Below are 19,033 nucleotides of genomic sequence, written 5' to 3' on the forward strand. Positions count from 1 at the left end.
TAATTAAAAAGGCACCTGGAAATCGTTATATTATAATTAAATTGTATGAATTATTGTTTGTTAACATGACTAATTTGCTATTTAATTCATAATCTTATCAAAATAAATAGTTAATAAATAAACAATAATAAACTATTGATGAAGTATTTGCACATATTAGTATGTGGCATATGTTACATGTTAAAGAATAAAATATAGCTTTAAAACAATTTATATTTAACTACATGTTATTAGTGTGTTTGCCGTTGGCAATTTCATATGATTTGTATAATTTTTTAATAATATATTAATGAGAAATATTTTCAATTTTTATTTCAGGACCTTTGCTTAAAGAGATAAGTTTAAACATGGAATTACGATCAAATAACTCAAACTACAACACAACACGAAATATGTATCTTTATGCAGGTCATGATATGAGTTTAGGAACAATAATGTTTTTTTTAGGCAATAATAGAATAAAATTACCTGAATTCGGTGCTTCAATTCATTTTCATCTCTATCAAGACAAAACAATGAAATACATTATAAAGGTATCATCATTAGGGTATTGTCATTAAAAAATATTTAGTATGACATTTGTAAAAAGATTTTCAATATTGCAAAAAATTGTCGATATTTTTTAAAAGTTTTTTCAAACAATTATACAAAACAAGAGAGTGAAACTCCTAGATCATGTTAGACTCCTAGATCGAGTGAAACTACTCATAAACTATAGGTGAACATACTGGTAATTACTATATTGATTTTTTAAATTTAAAATCAATGTACTATTGTTCTTGATAAAAATGGTTCGGGCTTAATGAGATCGAGTGGATCTAAATAGTAAATTTTTCTTTTCTTCAGTCTTTTTTAATTATTATAAAAACTACTGGATGTATTGTAAAATTTTAAGTACTATCTAGAAAACATTTTCTATTAGTTACCTTCATTGATCATAATGATTAGAGCAAATATTTTAGTCAAAATTGTGCAAACAGACATAAGTAAAATATATTTTCTATCTCTTATAAAATCTTTTTGCGACTCTCGGGTAAAATATCCTTGTAATGGATATAAAGAAAATCTTATGAATAATTTTTTATCAAATTTAAGCCTAATAATTTAAAATTAAAATATTTATTTATTTTTTAATACAAAAATGTACCTAGCAAATTGTAATGATTTTTGTTGTTTCGTTAAAAGACATTACAATATATTCAAACACTTAATTTTTTTTTTTTGTAATTAAGCTCTTTTTTTGTTTATCAGTAAAATATATGTATGAGAAGCAATGTATTACATTTTCAACTGTTTTTGACAAAATAAAATAATAGTTTAAAATAAATAATAATAATAAATATCTATCACATACAAAACAGTCAAGACCAGTCAAAATTACACCATTAATCGAAAACAATGTTATTAAGACCCCTCAAATTAAAAACAAGTCAAGATTTAATTTCAAAAACCTCTCATGGTTGTGATAATTATAGTACTTCTGATTGACACCGTGTACACGCCACAAAATACAAATTAAAATTTTAAATTTTAAAAAAAAACACATCATGGTAATCCCAAAATAATCCTCGTTTCATTCAGACTCTGAACTATATTATTCTATGCAATAAACTAAACGTAAATAAAAAGTAGAATTAAAGAATATATTGTCTTTCTTTTAGGTATTCTACTATCATAAATGGGACGATGAAAAATATGAAGAAATGCCGATTCCGATTTGTGGTAATCCTTGTAAATTAGAGGACTTCATTCAACTTATAAACGAAAATTTTTCTACAGAATGGGAAAAAGAATGCGAAAAATTAGAAATCTAATATTATTAATTTCTTAATGTTTGTTGAAATTAATTATTTGTTTGTATAATATACTCATTATGTGTTATAATAATTAATCTCTTTAGGGTGAATTTTTCTGTAGTAAATACAAAATTTTCGACTCTGCGTTCACATAATAAATTTCTCTGAAATCAAACTTTACTCTCCTAAAATGCCATACGTCGACCAATACAAATTATAAATTGGTCAAAATGTGTATTCAATTTAATTTTATATTTAAGTAGGTTTGCCATTCGTCCTGGTTAGACCGATGCAGTATCGACTTTAAAGTCAAGTTCCGGTGTCCTGACCGACCATTCAGTGTGCCCCGGTTAATAGAAACTGAGAGCAAATAACTTTAATATTGTATTATTTAATAACAAAACATATAACAATATTGTACACAGCGATATAGTACTAATAATGTAAATCGGTATACGCCAAATTCTGTCAAAAATAAAATCTCCACGGTAAAAATATGATGTGGGGAGCTTCGACCCCCCTACCCCCCCCTAAGATTTCTTAAAAATATAATTTCTCAATTATCAATTATGAACTATAAAGTATTATTTATTTTTAATGTAATATTACTCATTGCTTTATTATGATTTAGTTTAAATTTTGTGCTTGATAAAATGTTACAGCCATGTCACACATTACAATTTACATTTTCATTTTTATTTATAGCAACTATAAATTATAAAATATTGCAAAATAATTTTCAAGTGATACTTAATACATGAATAATTAAGATTAACGAAGATAATACAATATAATTCACATGAAACACCAGTGTAAAATTGTAAATTGACAAATATTAATATATCTTTAAAATAATTAAAGAAACTAAAGAGTGGTTATACGCATTTATACAACCGTGAACCCACGGACTTGGGTTTTTTTATTGGTTACACGCATATTCTGAAAAAATAAGGGTACACATCGTGTACTCCCGTGTACCCTTCATTACACCACTGATTGTATATTATTTCTTTATATTATAGATATATAAAATAATAATGTAATTTTGTATTAGCTAGTAAATATTTGAATTAAAAAACAATATATATATATATATATGTTTTGTCTCCATAGGAACGTTATATCAAAAAAAAAAAAAAAAAAGAGTCTATGATGTCCCAATTTAGAAATTTCAAAATCTGGCAACCCTAAATAATTAAATAATTAAAGGAGATAGATGGAGAACTATGGAGGTCATATCTAACCTTTTCTGATTCAATCCAAAGTCTTGAAGACACAAAAAAGTGAACGCAAGTATTTGCTTCCTATTAAAAGTGACACACAGGCAACAAAAAGTAAAAGTATAGTTGACTATGCTTCTCATAATTCTTGTTTGCTTTGTGCTTGCTTATTTAACGAATTGATTGCATTTGAATTATTTGAATTTATTGATCGAACTTGAGTTTTATGCTATGTGTTGATGTTTACTGATCTGTCCATAATCATCTATTATTATTTTTTACGTTGCTAATAATTCCGGAAAATACAAATATTTAGAAGGTATGTGAATGGTATTGTGTTTCACAAATCGTTATTAAGTATTTGTAATGTTGAAAGAGCACCGGGCCAAGCATCTGCTGGACATGAGAAAATTGTAACGGGTAGGCAACTACCAATGTTCATCTGTACTTTTGGTCGTATAGAAAACCTAACATGATATGAATCACCCAGACACTTTCAGATACTCTGAATCAGGTGGATAGGCCGCTTATGTGACATGCAGTGAAATTGACGGTAGGTACGGTATCAGACAATTATTTCACTGCCGTTGAAGTAATATTTAATTATTGTGGTGGCGGGAACTAAGTCAATCAAATCAGTTAGGTTAGAATAGAGAAAATAGATTAGAAAAATTGGAAAAGAAAAGTATACTCGATTAGAAAAAATGTGTTAAATACAAATCTAAAAATAAAATGTACAAACATTAATTGTGATATATTGTCAACATTTAGTATTTTTTCTGTTTTTCCACGTATATCTGTTATTGATGAGCCTCATAGCTCGTAAAGTTACCGGTAATTATGTATGGTGAAGGTAGTTGATTAATTATCTGTAATAAGTTATTATCATTCAAATATGTTTGGTTTGGTTTGGTAAATATACTTTGCAAATTGTGATTATTTCTTTTCCGGGTACTGTTTCTGAAATAGCCTCTAAATTTGTGATTAAATTGATTTGTGCAATATAGAACTTATCGGAGATATAAATTGCAACGTCACCGCTGAAACGATAAAAATTTGTTCGATTTTTGTGGTAACCGGTATATGTTAGGATGTTGCAAATTGACTTGTTTTGTTTTTTAAATGCTAATTATATTCGGTTTTTGTGTTTTTGGACGATGAGTTGTGATTCGCTGTATTTTTTATAGAATCTGTTTCGATTTCATTATAATAAATTTATGTTATGTGTCATGATTATTATAAAATCTACTGTGTGTGCGTTTTTATGTTGAATAATTTAACTGTTGATTGTATAATTATCATTATTGTTGTAATTGGATGTTTCCAATTCGAATAGTGCATTGGTTAATCGAGTTAGACGATTTTTAATTGCTTTGTTGTTGATAGTCAGATATACTAACTCGATTATTTAAATGAGGTTGCTCAACTCAATTTCGTAGTAATCATATAGGTCTTATTTATCGCTGCTTTTTAGTGCATTTTCTAGGATAACTTTAAATTGTGTGTATCCAATTTGTAGGTTAGGATTATATTTGAAAATATGTTTTGCTAGTTCTGATAAATCGTTAAGTTGTGCGTCGTAAGTTGTTTACGAGTTGACTCGGTAAATCACTTTCGCTTTTCTTATAGCTAATTCTTTATGAGTATTGGTAGCGATTGTCTTTTGCATTTCAGGTTCAATGTCTAGCTTCATTCATAAAGATAGTGAAAGAGATACAATTTTTACACTTTATACATTATTTTATTTCTATTTTTCTTCAAAATTTAAAGTACATACAATACACACAATCACATATATACACACTGTTAAATACCTTACCACTACATAGCTCACTAGTATTTGCGCGGTGAACTCAACCACCCCTAGTTGAACAATATACACTACTACACACGACACATACACAGTTAGTCGGTTGGTGGGAGGATGAATGGCGCAGTGAATGAAGTAGTTAGTGTTCGGGAAGCACATAACATAATCTTATCCTCCCAGCTAAAACATTATGTTTCTTTATAGAAATTGGATTTTTTTTTTTTTTTCACCCAAATCACGTTTTATGCAGGGGTCTCCTATTTTATTCTTTAATTTCATTCATTAAATGTTTAATAGTATAAAAATCATATAAATTTTATTAACAAAAAATATATTAAAACTTTTAAGTAAAATTATAAAAGTAAAGCATAAGATACAACGTTTTATAAATCACGTCAAAAATTTATAAAAAATAACTATATATTAAATAATCTTATCCGTTTAATGTTATAAAATCCAAATTTTAATTCAATATATTTTATGTTTTTTTTTAAGACTAAATTTTTTTTTCTTCACCTGAATCATATTTCCAATGGGAATCATGAACCACTTTTCATTTTTTCTCGAATTTTATACATTTAGTGTGTAATATTAAAAAAAAAATGATAACAAATTATTTCAAATAAAATATCCATAATATTTAAATTGAATAATTAAAATATACAATAATATCTAACTCTTTACTACGAAAACAATAGTGGAATAAAAAGAAAAAAACTTACTAATAACATTAATCACCTATAGCCTTTAGGCCGTAATTAAAGGGGATAATATATAATCAGACTCAATGACAGCTGCACATGATATCGAGTAATGACTTACTAAATTTAAGAAATAAGATACATTTTCTAGGTATCCCGGTTTCCATACCATGTGATGTGTCATACAGATTGTTGTTGGTACATATATGACGTATTAAATATAATATTGTTGTTTTGTTCATTTTTTTTTTTTATTACACGCCAACAGATTTCTAAATAAATTGCACTCGCCAGGTGATCCACGCATTTCTCGTTTTATATTATGAGATTTCCATACAAAATGTTTTTCAACGAAAATTTTAAGCGCGAGGCCTTTGAAGACACGAGGCCCTGGACAAATGTCTCGTTATGCCTCCCCCTAACACCGGCCCTGACTATAAGTATTTTAATTAAGTTTAGCACATATAACAAATTAGCATTACATTTTGAATTTTTACTAAACATTTTTTAGTTGCAAAATTATACATAGAATCGTTATATTATAAATGTATGGCGATATGTTGTTGAGTCAGTCTTGATTGGTTAATGATCCAAGACAGGATTTGATTAATTTTAAGTTGCTAAAACTTTGTTTGTAAAATGTTGCAGTCACAGATAAAGTTAAAAATATTTTATGTGCTATTGAAATATTAGGACAATGTAGATTATTTTTATAAACAGAATTTAGGATTTAAAAATAATTTCCGTATATTTGTGAGTCCTCTAACGCAAAAATATGTTATTTGAAACTTTCAATTTCGTACCTATACAAATTCAATTATAAGTATTTAATTATTTTTCATGCAGCATTCATCATCGTAGATTTTAGTTTGTAAGTATTAGCAATACAATGTACTCCGGTAAATAGTAACAAAAAAAGTGTTTATTATTGATAACCAGGGCTCGTAAGTTTATACCCTAAAAAATGCCTAATTAATCATGCATTTATGCACTTAAAATTAGCGAAATATGCTTTGAAATATACCTTAAAAAGTTAAAAAATATGCATTTATGTACACTAAATATCTAAAATTATGCACTTAAACAATGCTTACTTAAAAAAATCATAAATAATTTTTGAAATAACATGAATTATCCATTCATTTTTTTTTTTTTTTAAAGCTATATTTTTTATTTTTTTATGTTACAATTAAAAAAAATAAATTTTAAATACTATTTAATACTATTCTTGAGCCTTCATGAACTGCGTATAATGTACGTCTTTGTCAGTAATTAATTTTAAATCTGAAACTTTTGAAACAAATTTATTCATTAAATGTACGAGTATCAAGAAGATAAGAAAATAAAAGATAATACAATTTCTATTTTTAATTTTATATATATTTACCATTTAGATTTTTGATAGATTCTAATAGAATGTTGTATAATATGCCCGATAAAATAGAAATACGCATAAATATGCCAAATATACAAAAACATGCCAAACATACAAAAACACGCAAAATAATATTTCACATATTTAACCGTGGTACCTTGAAATGGATTTCTATGTCATCTAGCATTAAATACGACCTTGCGAGATTGATATGCAAATGTATAAACTTACGAGCCCTGCTGATAACAAATCATTCATATGGAAACGATGTGTTCATAACCCGAGTGGAATGAAAATTTTAATTTGTATCATAATACTCATTATATAATGAATAAAAACTATTGATATGTCCACTTGATATTTGGTAATTTGGTGCCTCCCGAACAAGACTTCTGGGGCAAGTGCCCTCCCGGTTAGCTCCCCCCCTAGATCCGACCCTGATGCGAACATTCATTAAACACTCCTATTCCGACAAACGAGAAACACACATTATATTATTGCACACATTGATAATGGTTTAACAAATACGTGCAACTACATGTAATCGTAACCGTGTACCAATGGACGCAACGGAGAGACGTTTAGACTTCGGTTTGCGCGACAAGTATTGTTTTTCGATACGGCGGCCCGGCCAATTCCTGTTCCTCGCTGTTCCTATTTCCATCCGTGTTCGTGCGTTGCACCGTTACACGTTCTGGGTCGTACAAAATAAATAAATAAATAACGATTACGTTCGAAAACGATTATTGAAATTCGTATCAAAACCGTTCGTCGGTGATGGCGACGATCCATTATTATAATGAACATAATTTTCATAATCGCTGTTAATACGTGGCGATTACGTCAACCGGACGATCAGCGTGCACGTGCACCGGACCGACGGGCCGCGGATCAACGGGTCAACACCGAGACCGAACGCGATCAACGGAGTCCGCGCACGTTCTTGCGCGCATTCGTCCGACGGTCGATCGCGTGACACGTTCCGGTTGGTGGACAACAGGATAAACGGGACGAACGGACGGCAATCGAATCGGACGTTCGAGCTGGTGGAGAAGGTTGAACGCGACACGCCGAACACGATCGTTTTGCCGAGGCGCGCGCGAGATGATGTGAACACGTGGCGCGGACCGAATCGCACAGGCGCGAGTGAAGGAGCTCGCGCGGTTCGGACATCGTCGTCGTCGTCGTCGTCGCGAGTGATTTTCGCCATGGTCCCGGCACGCGGCCCGTCACTGGACTGCAAGAGAGCCGCTCTGATCGTCTGCTTGACCGCGGCCGTCGTCCTCGGAGTCCTGTACACGTACACGCTGTTCGAAGAGGTGCAGATCGACGACGAGGACGCCATACCCGGGGAATTCGCGCACCGTTCGCTCAAGTCCGTCACCGTGGTACGTATACGCGCATGTGACGTGGTCGCATGCGAAGTGGTATTGAAAATTTTATAATCCTCTCCCCCCCCCCCCATCATCATAAATGTCTTTCTTATATTGTAAAACGTACGATCGTTTCAAGTCACGAGTACAATGTTATATCACGTGGTGACCATGTGACGTGTTCAGGGCCACGGAAAGAAATAAAGGGCCCCAGGGGCAAATTAATCCAAGCACTTCTCGCGCGAGGTATTAAACTTTCCACTGGCATCCAGTGTCTTCATTTAAAATGTGTATACCAAAAAGATAATTTAATCGCAGTCATGGTTATCCCGCAGGCTAAACGAAAATAATTATTTATAGTCTATGGGTCTTTCTTGAAAATATTATTTGTCTACGTTATAAATCAATCTTGTAGTGTTCACTTTATTGTAGACTCGTTACAACTATACAGCATACGCTTTAATTATTTTGGTAAGTTATTAGCACGATTCATGTTGGTGATCAATAAATAACTCAACACCATGACAGAGACGTAGTGAACTTGGTCAAGCCTCGGACCTTTTTTGAAGCCCGGGCCCCTGGGCTACAGCCTCGGCTGCCCCCCCCCCCCTATTGTCGGGCCTGGGCATGTTCCGTTAACTACGATTACTGGTGGCAGAAGACGGCGAGTAATTTTTCTATTGGAGTCAGGAGAAAAAAATAAGATGTTTTTTTACGAGACGACTGAAATTCCAGTAGATTATCGCACTAAATTCAAACAAAATATTGCTTGTTTTTTTTTTTAATCATTATAAATATTATTTAAAAAAATGCAATTAATGTATTTAAGTGACAGACGTGTTGACGGTCCAATTATCAGCATACTGCGGTTAGCCAGTTGCCAACCGCTGGCTTATAATTTTGATAGACAAACACGACGTGCCACATTTAATTTTTGTCTGCGTAACATCGTCACTCATTGTGGTTCAGTTGTAACCTGACGTTCCAGATCAGTCCGGCTAATAGTCGGAGGTGCCATCAATACACAATGGGTTCTGGTATTTAAAAAATGCAACGAAATAAAATGTTAAACAAATTGTGTTTAGATTGAATCTAAGTCTGGTATTTGACCGTTCGCAAGTTTATCCACTAGTTATTGTCATCTAACGTGTAATGATGTAATTATTATACTAACGATAGTCATGATCAATGCGCACTTAATTGAATACGATAAAAAAGAATATGAAAAAGATGAAGGAGAAAATGTCATCGGTGCTAATAATAATAATTAAGATGAGAAGTGGCTAAAATAGACGTAGAATATTTTTAAACACATGTTTATGTATAAAACTGAAAACTTTTTCAAAACCTTAATCAGAACATTTTAAATTATTTACTATTTATTATAAGGCGTTATTTTATTTATCTACAAATTTGGCATTTTTTTAAAATTCTTAACAGTATCAACAGAATTTATGCTTAACGTTTTTGGAACCCCTCGGAAACTAGAGCAAGCTCAAATTCCAACATTTTGAGTCTCCGAGTTCAATTTTTGTTGTTTTTTTTTTTTTGCATATGACGCCGAATTCAATTAACTATATTACCAAATGAAATCCATGAAGTATCTCTACGTACAATATAATTTATTCATTCTATTCACGTCTGATGTCCCTAATAATATCAATGTTTCAATTTCAACTTTATCTAAAAATCATAAACAGTATCAAGAGGAAAATTAATGCTATTGAAGACGAAGTACAAATTCTAGTAAAATATAGTTCTTCCGACCCAATTTTTACTGAGAAAAATGATATTTCAGAAATAATATGAGTAGACAATCCCGTTAATGTAGTATATAAAAAACGAAGTACAATTTTTATGAATCGGACAAGAATTGTATTTATTTTAATTGATACAAATATCACTAAATATAAATGTTTTCGACTTGGAATCTACCATTTCAGTTAAGACACACCCCATAAGAATATTGCTTTATAATTGCTTCGAGCAGCGTTTCCTAATCAATACCCTTGAACCACTATCGTCTAAGTTTCTCGTACTCACTTGACCTCTACCAGTTTGATGACTCTTTGATTTTTGGTTTGTTACTATTATTATACGAAATTCAAGGGCACATGTAAACTCCGCCACAAGTACCTTTTTACTTTTTATACTGTAAAATTTCTCCAGAAAAAAAAAAAGTAAAATTGGGTTCATGTAAACTCCGTCACTAAAAAAATCAGGTATAATAATGGTTCTACCTTATAATCCAAAAATATATAGTTATATCATGTATGTAAACTAAAGTTATGTGATATAATTTGTAAATATTCTAAGTTTTGTTTTACTCCATAAGTGTACCTATTAATAGCATTTTTTAACACTGTCATTTTTTTTTTCTAAATTTTTAGCTTATTTACTTGAGATATGCCATTTACTCTTATATAAGTATGGGTTTAAAATTTGGTAATAACTTAAATGAAAATATGAAAATTCGGTTGATTTTTATGAAATTAATTTCCTAAATAATTATGAAAGGATTTACAGGCAGTACACAAAAATACTGGTGGAGCTTACATAAGAGTTTTTATTACCATTTTATCTTAACCGATATTCTGGCGGAGTTTACAATCGCCCAAAATTCAAATACTACCCATTATTTCACTCACTGATTAGCAGTGCCGTATTTAGACATTTTGCACCCCGGGGCAAAAATAAAATTGGCGCCCCTCTAAAGGGCCTACCCACGGAAAATATAGAAGATAGATCCTCATTAACCTTTTAGATATTCTAAAATCAATGCTATTTTTGTGTAGTAAGCATGCCACCGCAAGCCGCACGCGATTATATAATACGCCGTATTACCTATAATAAATACTTATGTTTATTGACATTATCACAACAAATTTGGGAAATAATATTAGGTATATTAATAATATTCTGGATCGCTGATAGCTATATTGCTATAAATAAATTAATAATATATATATATATATTAATAAATTAAACACATTAACATTTATTTATGATACTATTATTAAAAACAAAAAAAATAATAATTAATAAATAATTATATATATTATAATATATAATTAATTAATAATTAATAATTAATAATTCAAATTTCCGACCACAAAATCTTGGCGCCCCCAAAAAACTAGCGCCCTGGGCAGTTGTAGCCACTGCCCTCCCTCCTAAATGCGACCCTGCTGATTAGCACACAGTCATGATGGCTATATAATCAATGTATTTGAAATTTTAAGCTAGTATAATTATAACTAAGTATAGGGGTGCTAAAAAAGATTGTTATATATATATAACAATCCTCAATCTAAATTTTAGATACCTACAGTATATAAATGATAGATTACTTTATATTACATAAGTTCTGAGAGTATTTATTAATTGTAATCCACCAATTCAATGTACCTCAATAAATAATATGATATAATATTTTTGGTTTATTTTTATTTGCAAACTTAAACTAAAATTAATGTATCGAGAATTAATTTTTTTAAATTGTAGTTAAAGTATTCAACTTTTGAAATTCTTTGAAATTAATAAATTCATATATTTTTCTAGATTTAGAGTATCGTAATAAAAACTAATTATCAATAAAATATCAAACATTTTCCTTAAAAGAATGTCCATCCTACTAATTTTTTTTATTTGTGGGTGTCCTTAAGAACAAAAAAATTACATGGTATTTTATCGTATTTCGGCATTAGAACTAGAAAATATACTACTTATTATAAATAATTGTATTAATAATGTTCACAGCTATTCCGCCATGGAGAAAGAACTCCAGTTTACGATTTTACAAACTATCCTAACATCTATAAGAATGATTTTCCTGAAGGGAAAGGGCACTTAACAAAGGTATGAACGTAAAAATAAAATTTTGTTGTAAATAATATTTATTTAGATTAACATAATTTAATTAATGAACTATGAAATTATTAGTATTATTAAAATATTTTCTGCGTGAGATATGCTATTTAATTTACATCAATATATATTATTACACTATAAAAACTATGATTATTGATATGTGCTGTAATTTCGTCATACATATTGTTTACCATTAGCTCGGAAAACAGCATATGTACCATAAAGGAAAAGTGCTTCGACGTTTATACAATAGATTCATAGATGATGTGTACCTGGAACATGAGATTTTAATAAAATGTACCATCATTAGTCGAACTTACGTGTCAGCAGCAATGGTTTTGGCTGGTATGTACCCGCCAAAATATTATCAAGAGTGGTCCGACTCGGAAACAGTGTGGCAGCCTATACCGATTTCCAATGACTCGCCAGATCGAACTGCAGTATGCATATTGCTTATACGAAATATATTTATATTAAACATTATACAAAATTACATATATTTAAGTTCCTAAGACAAAAAATTAAATATATGCTGTACATATAGATACAAAACTAGACATTAATAAATTAATAATTAAAAAAAACTTCGTGATTTGAACAAAGAGTTAAGTATTTGTTCTTAAAACGCAGTTTCTAAGTAAAAGAATCAAGAGTTCATTTTTTCCCCATGCAATCTAATTACTAATTACTTAATTTCTTTTATAAATAAGTTAAGTTATTTTTTTAAAATTCTAGTAATTAGAAATAAAAATACAGTTTTCCTTATAAATTGTTGTATTTTATTTTTTTATTGATCATCTGTAGAAGTAAATAACAATCAAAATAACGAATGTAATATAATTTAATATAAATATTACAATATTGTTCAAGTAAAAAAAAAAATAAGAACAACTTTATTAGTCACTCTTTTTTTACAAAACTTTTCACATTTTCAAATTAATAAAAATGAGAGCTAACTAACGTTTAATATTAATATTAACTTACATTTATCTAAAGGAATTTAAAAATTCAAAAAGTAAGGAAAATTGACTGCTTATAAATAAATACTTAATTGTTTTTTTTTTAATTACTTAAATATCAATATCGTATTAAGTAACAACCATTTTAAAGTTATTATTCTAATAAGAATAACATTTTATATATTTAAAATAACCATGATATCCTACACTTCATATAATTATAAAAATAGTTATTCGTCATTATATGGTTTCAAATAGTCACTTATACTTATTTCATGAAAATTGTTTTCTTGGTCTTATTAAAAAAAATTAAATAAATTAAGACATATTTAAAAAAACAGAATTAAATATTTCTTCAGTCAAAAATGACTTATAATTCAATCTACTATAGGTTTGTGTTTTGGTAAAAGTTCTTAATTTATTTTTAATGACAAACATTTTTTTACAGATATTTCGTACCCATAAATGTCCGTATACAAATTATTTCGTAAAAAAAGATTATGATAATATTATCACCAATAAAAATAAAAAACAAATTGAGGAATTATTGTCGTACTTAACTAAAAAACTTAAAAAACCCATAAACGTTGAACAGATTCATATTATATACGATATAATTGCTTCCAGGGTAAGTTAGATTAGATATTAAATAAATCTGTAGAAACATCATCATTCGTTAATGCAGTTTACTCTTTTTGTTAAAGATATCTAACGGGTTCCAATTGCCTGAATGGATCAAACCTAAGTTCATTAAGATAATGAAATCAGTTAGTATAGAACATTTTAAAAGGATGTATGGAAATAAAAAAATACAGAAACTAATTTCAGGTAAGCTTTTATTATAACAATGAAACCAAAAAAAAATTACTCGTAGCCAATTTAACAATAAAATACAACATTTTGTTATAAAGTGATATTCTCTATACAAATGTAAGTTATTTTGAACTAGAACTATACTAGAATATTCACGTTCCTAGTTTTAAGTAGCATCAAACATATGAATACCCTATTTAATGCTTTTGTGAGTTAAATTGTATCAATTAATTTCAAGATACCAACTAAAATTCAAAAACAACTGGATGATCATTATATTTTAATATTTAGACCAGAGATTCCCAAACTTCTTATAGTAGGACTCATTTTGGAAATTATTTCAATTTTGACAACCCATAATAATATCAATGACTTTTTTTTTTTTTTTGCTATTTTCATCATTTTAAATTGAAGAAAAGTATTATATTTATAAAAAAAAATGTATACTATATAATTTTAGTAAAGTAGGGATGTAATTGTTTCCTATTTTTTATAACTGCATTGATATCCACTTTTTTATTTTGATTGAAAAGAACTTGATAAGCTCATCATAAATTTATTTTCTTTTTTTACCATTGACACAGATATTATCTCTGTTTCTTCAGTTTTCGCAGAACTTCGAGTCTTTGACTTTTTATTTAACCATTTGTCCATAGTAACTGTACAAAAGCACAAAAAGAAAAACGAATTTATTAGTTATTTGAAAATAGTAAGATTTAAACTGCGTGCATGTACTGTATTCAATGTACCGTGTATTACTGAAAATAATCAATTTATTTGAATGTCATACATGTACTAATTTGTTTCAAATATATTGCTATATTTTCATTAATCATTAATCTGATTGCGTCGTGTTGACACAGTCGGGTATAGACATATAAAGAAATATTATTATGTCTATTGGTCGCAGTTAATTTGTAACTGTCACAAACGCAGATAAAAGTTTATGAAAAAACTAACTAAATAATTAAAAATCAACCAAAAGTAATAGAAACACATAAAAAATATAACGCGATCCACAGTTTGGGAACCTCTGATTTAGACCGTATATTTTAGTAACTGTAAGCGCGACAAATCTGCTATTTGTTCTTATGATTACAAAAATAATTATGCAATTTTGAAATATATATAAAATTAAAAACCTATTAATAAAATTTTTGTTTGAGTTATTACTAAAAAAATCCGAAATATGTTAAACAGAAAAAATGTAAAAGAATATATTGAACTATTAATTATTAGTGTTATTCTTTTTCGAGTTACTACCCATTTTGAGTATTGTATATTATATTGACAATATTATTTCTGTAAAATAATACTCGAAATAAGTCAATTTTTTTTTTATTATACTTTTCATGGAGATTCTTCAACTATGATTTTCGTCATCTTAGTGTTAATTCTATTTATAATTGCATATGATTCACATGAATTTTTAATAATATATTAATGAGAAATATTATCAATTTTTATTTCAGGACCATTGCTTAAAGAGATAAGTTTGAACATGCAATTACGATCAGATAACTCAAACTATAAAACAACAAAAAATATGTATCTTTATGCAGGGCATGATATAAGTTTAGGAACTGTTTTGTATTTTCTAGGCAATAGAAGTATCATAACACCTGACTTTGGTGCTTCAATACACTTCCATCTATATCTGGACAAAACGGTGGGATACATAGTTAAGGTATTATTCTAATTTTAACTAAAAAAAATAAAACACGGAAATATTACAGTAGTTAAAGGGTTTTTGATTATGTCCTTTCCAATTAACACTTTATAGGAGAATTACCTAAGAGTGAGAGGGGCGAAATATTAGTGATATCTAATTAAAATGATTAAGAGGCCGTTTGTAAAAAAAAATTTTCAGACAATACATTTAAACTTTATATAATATCAAATACTTATAAAGAATATAATTAAAAGCTATTTTGAACTTATTTTAGGTATTCTACTATAGCAGATGGGACGATGACAAAGGAGAAGAAATTTTAATTCCAGCTTGCGGTAATCCTTGCGAATTAGAATACTTCACAAAACGAATAAATAGACATTTTTCGACAGATTGGGAAGAAGAATGTAAAGAAATGGAAAACTAATATTACTCACAGTTTATTGAAATAACAGATTTATTATGTATAATAATAATCTCATTAGGGAAACTTTTATTGATGATTAAATATAGATAGGATCTCATATTTCATTATAATAATGTTCATAAAATGACTTTCTATGACTTTACCTACCCGAATTATGTGATGCGTCAACTAATACGAATTATAAAATATTTAAAATAATATACTTTAAGATTTAGTACATCAGGTTGTTATATATTTAACCTCATATTAATGTTTACTTCTAATAGTTGTCAATATATTTTATAAATCAATATTATATTTTAAAACATTCTCGCGATAGCAGTCGTCCGCTTCGCACGCGTTCCATGCGCTCTCGTAAATTTATTAGCTCGTTAATTAATTTTAATTAAAACTATATTGTTTTTCTATCACCTCACCAGTATAGTTATGTGAGAACGTACGTAACTTTCAACTCTTTTTCTTTACGAAAAAAATAAATTAATTAAATCTGTTTATTTCGTTCAAGTCAACTAAATGTAAGTGAATACTCAACAAACGAAATTTACATTTCGGTTGTTTCGGTCAAACTTGCACGTTACTGCATACGTTTTTTCCTATCTGCGGCCGCCGCGGCCGTTGAGATAAGCGTAATTACCTGCAAACGCTATCGCCAGCCTATGAGTATAATACTCTCACTTGTCCTTAATTTAATTTCTAATATCAATATCAATAATTGACCATGAATTCCAATAATAATCAAAATAACAAAAACAACAAAAACAACACAATCTCTCCGATTACAATTACGAGAAATAAAAACGATGTCACACCTGATCAAGGTTGGTCCGTCAAAAACTCCACCAACAACAAAAGAAACCACTCCAGCTCTTCTGCCTCCGATCCGCCATCCCCATCAACGAACAAGCAGACAGATAAAAAAGGTAAAAAAAAAATTTTTGTAACTCCAAATCGCTATCTAGTTCTGAGTCAAAATGAAAATCACGATGTAACTCCGCCCTCAAACCCAACCACCCCAATTACCGAACAAATTGTCATTGATGATATCGCACCAAACAAACCACCGCCTCCAGTTTTTGTGAAAGGCGTCGCGGATTTTCCTGAACTTTGCAAAAAGCTTATTGAAATTATCGGAGTAGATAACTTTGTCTGTAAAGCATCTGCCGACAAATTAAAAATCCAAACTCCAAACCCTGATTCATATAGAACTCTAGTTCGTTATCTTAAAGAGGAGAAAGCGCAATTTCATACTTATCAACTCAAAGAGGATAAACCTTTGAGGATAGTCATACGGAACTTACATCCTTCCACACCAACTGAAACTATAAAAGAAGAGTTAGAACTCCTTACTTTCGAAGTCAGACAAGTAATTAACGTCCTCCATAAGGTTAACAAAAACCCTCTCCCGCTATTTTTTGTTGACTTAGAACCCACGTCCAATTCTTCCGAAATTTTTCATCTGTCTTCTCTTCTACACACTAAAATCAAAATTGAAGAACCTTTCAAACCAAAATCAATAAGTCAATGTCATAATTGTCAACAATACGGCCATACAAAAGCATATTGTGGCTATCAACCACACTGTGTCCGCTGCGGCTTGGATCACCTCTCATCCCTGTGCCCAAACTCACGTGAATCGCCTACAAATTGTGCCCTCTGCTCTCAAAACCACCCTGCTAACTATAAAGGGTGTACTATCTATAAAGACCTTCAACGTCGGAAAAAACCATCTTCAAGTAATTTTATGTATGAAAACTCTAAAACTAAATTTACCAATGTACAAGCTAGCCACCCAATTAACCACTCAATTCCTAGTCAACCCATTTCTCAAACACAGACTTACGCACACGTTACGTCCAACGCTCCGCCCGATAACACAATTCCTCCCCCTCCTGATATTAATAAGATAATGTCAAGTTTCATAGACGACTTTAAGTCTCTCATCAATCCTTTAATTTCCCTTCTCACTAAAGTAATTTCCTGCCTACTTGATAAAAATGCTAAATAACAATTATAACAACAACTCTGTCACTGACAACTCACTACTTATATTACTATTCAACGCAAATGGCCTAAGAAATCATGCTCATGAACTCGAAACAGTATTAAACAACAAACGAATTGACATTGCTCTCATCTCTGAGACACACTTCACTAATAATTCTAAAATATATATCCCAGGTTATAAATTGATTAATACTAATCATCCTGATAATACGGCACACGGAGGCGTGGCTATATATATTAAGTCATCTATTACTTACCATCCTTTGCCTGGTTTTTCCCAAGACTTCTGTCAATCTTGCTCAATTCAAATTAAATTAAACTTTACTTACTTTATTATTGCGGCAATTTACTCCCCTCCCAAACATAATATAACAACCGCTAGGTTTACAGAATTTTTTAACACAATTAAAAATAATTTCATAGTCGGAGGTGATTTTAATGCTAAACACCAATCGTGAGGCTGTCGCACAGGCAATCATCGAGGCACTACGCTTCACAATTTTATAAACTTAAAAAAATACAAAGTACTTGCACCTCCTGCTCCTACGTACTGGCCATCTTCTCTCAAAAAAAAACCGGACATACTTGATATTTTCGTCACTAAATTACCCAATTCACTTTATAACAACACAACAAATATTCTTGATTTAAATTCTGATCACTCCTCTGTACTATTAACTTTAAATACCTCTCCCCCAATTCTACAAACATCGCCTAACCTATTCAATCGTTTCACTGATCGTCTCAAATTTCATGATAATGTAAATGAAAATATTAAATTAAATATCAAACTCAAAACACCTGACGATATTGACTTAGCAGTTAAGGATCTCACTAACATTATACAGAATGCGGCGTGGTCTGCTACAAACGCAAATCCCGCCACTCCTCATATTTCCAACCCACTTCCAGAAGTGATAAGAACGTTGATAACTGAAAAGCGTAAGGCTAGAACTTGTTATCAACGCACTCGTTTACCCTCACATAAAAAAATTTACAACCAACTGGCAAAC

The 19,033-nt window shown here is 29.8% G+C and overlaps 2 protein-coding genes across 2 annotated transcripts in view; both read left to right on the forward strand.

Annotated features, from left to right (window-relative positions):
• The window catches only part of LOC112681846 (lysosomal acid phosphatase-like), a gene marked incomplete in the record, with an annotated part of 15,266 nt that extends 13,311 nt beyond the window's left edge, over positions 1 to 1,955 (forward strand). The window contains 2 exon segments of the mRNA XM_025552171.1: positions 319 to 533; positions 1,662 to 1,955. Coding sequence (XP_025407956.1) covers positions 319 to 533; positions 1,662 to 1,814 — 368 coding nt within the window.
• Positions 1,956 to 7,784: 5,829 nt separating this feature from the next.
• LOC112681818 (prostatic acid phosphatase-like) lies at positions 7,785 to 16,233 on the forward strand. The gene is made up of 7 exons (XM_025552133.1): positions 7,785 to 8,290; positions 12,035 to 12,133; positions 12,343 to 12,585; positions 13,553 to 13,732; positions 13,809 to 13,932; positions 15,390 to 15,604; positions 15,864 to 16,233. The coding sequence occupies exons 1-7, from the start codon at positions 8,111 to 8,113 to the stop codon at positions 16,014 to 16,016; spliced, it is 1,194 nt and encodes a 397-aa protein (XP_025407918.1). The 5' UTR covers positions 7,785 to 8,110; the 3' UTR covers positions 16,017 to 16,233.
• Positions 16,234 to 19,033: the final 2,800 nt, after the last annotated feature.

The sequence above is a fragment of the Sipha flava genome, unplaced genomic scaffold (genome assembly GCF_003268045.1).
Source record: "Sipha flava isolate LNK unplaced genomic scaffold, YSA_version1 197_pilon_pilon, whole genome shotgun sequence".
Classification (NCBI taxonomy): Eukaryota; Metazoa; Arthropoda; class Insecta; order Hemiptera; family Aphididae; genus Sipha; species Sipha flava.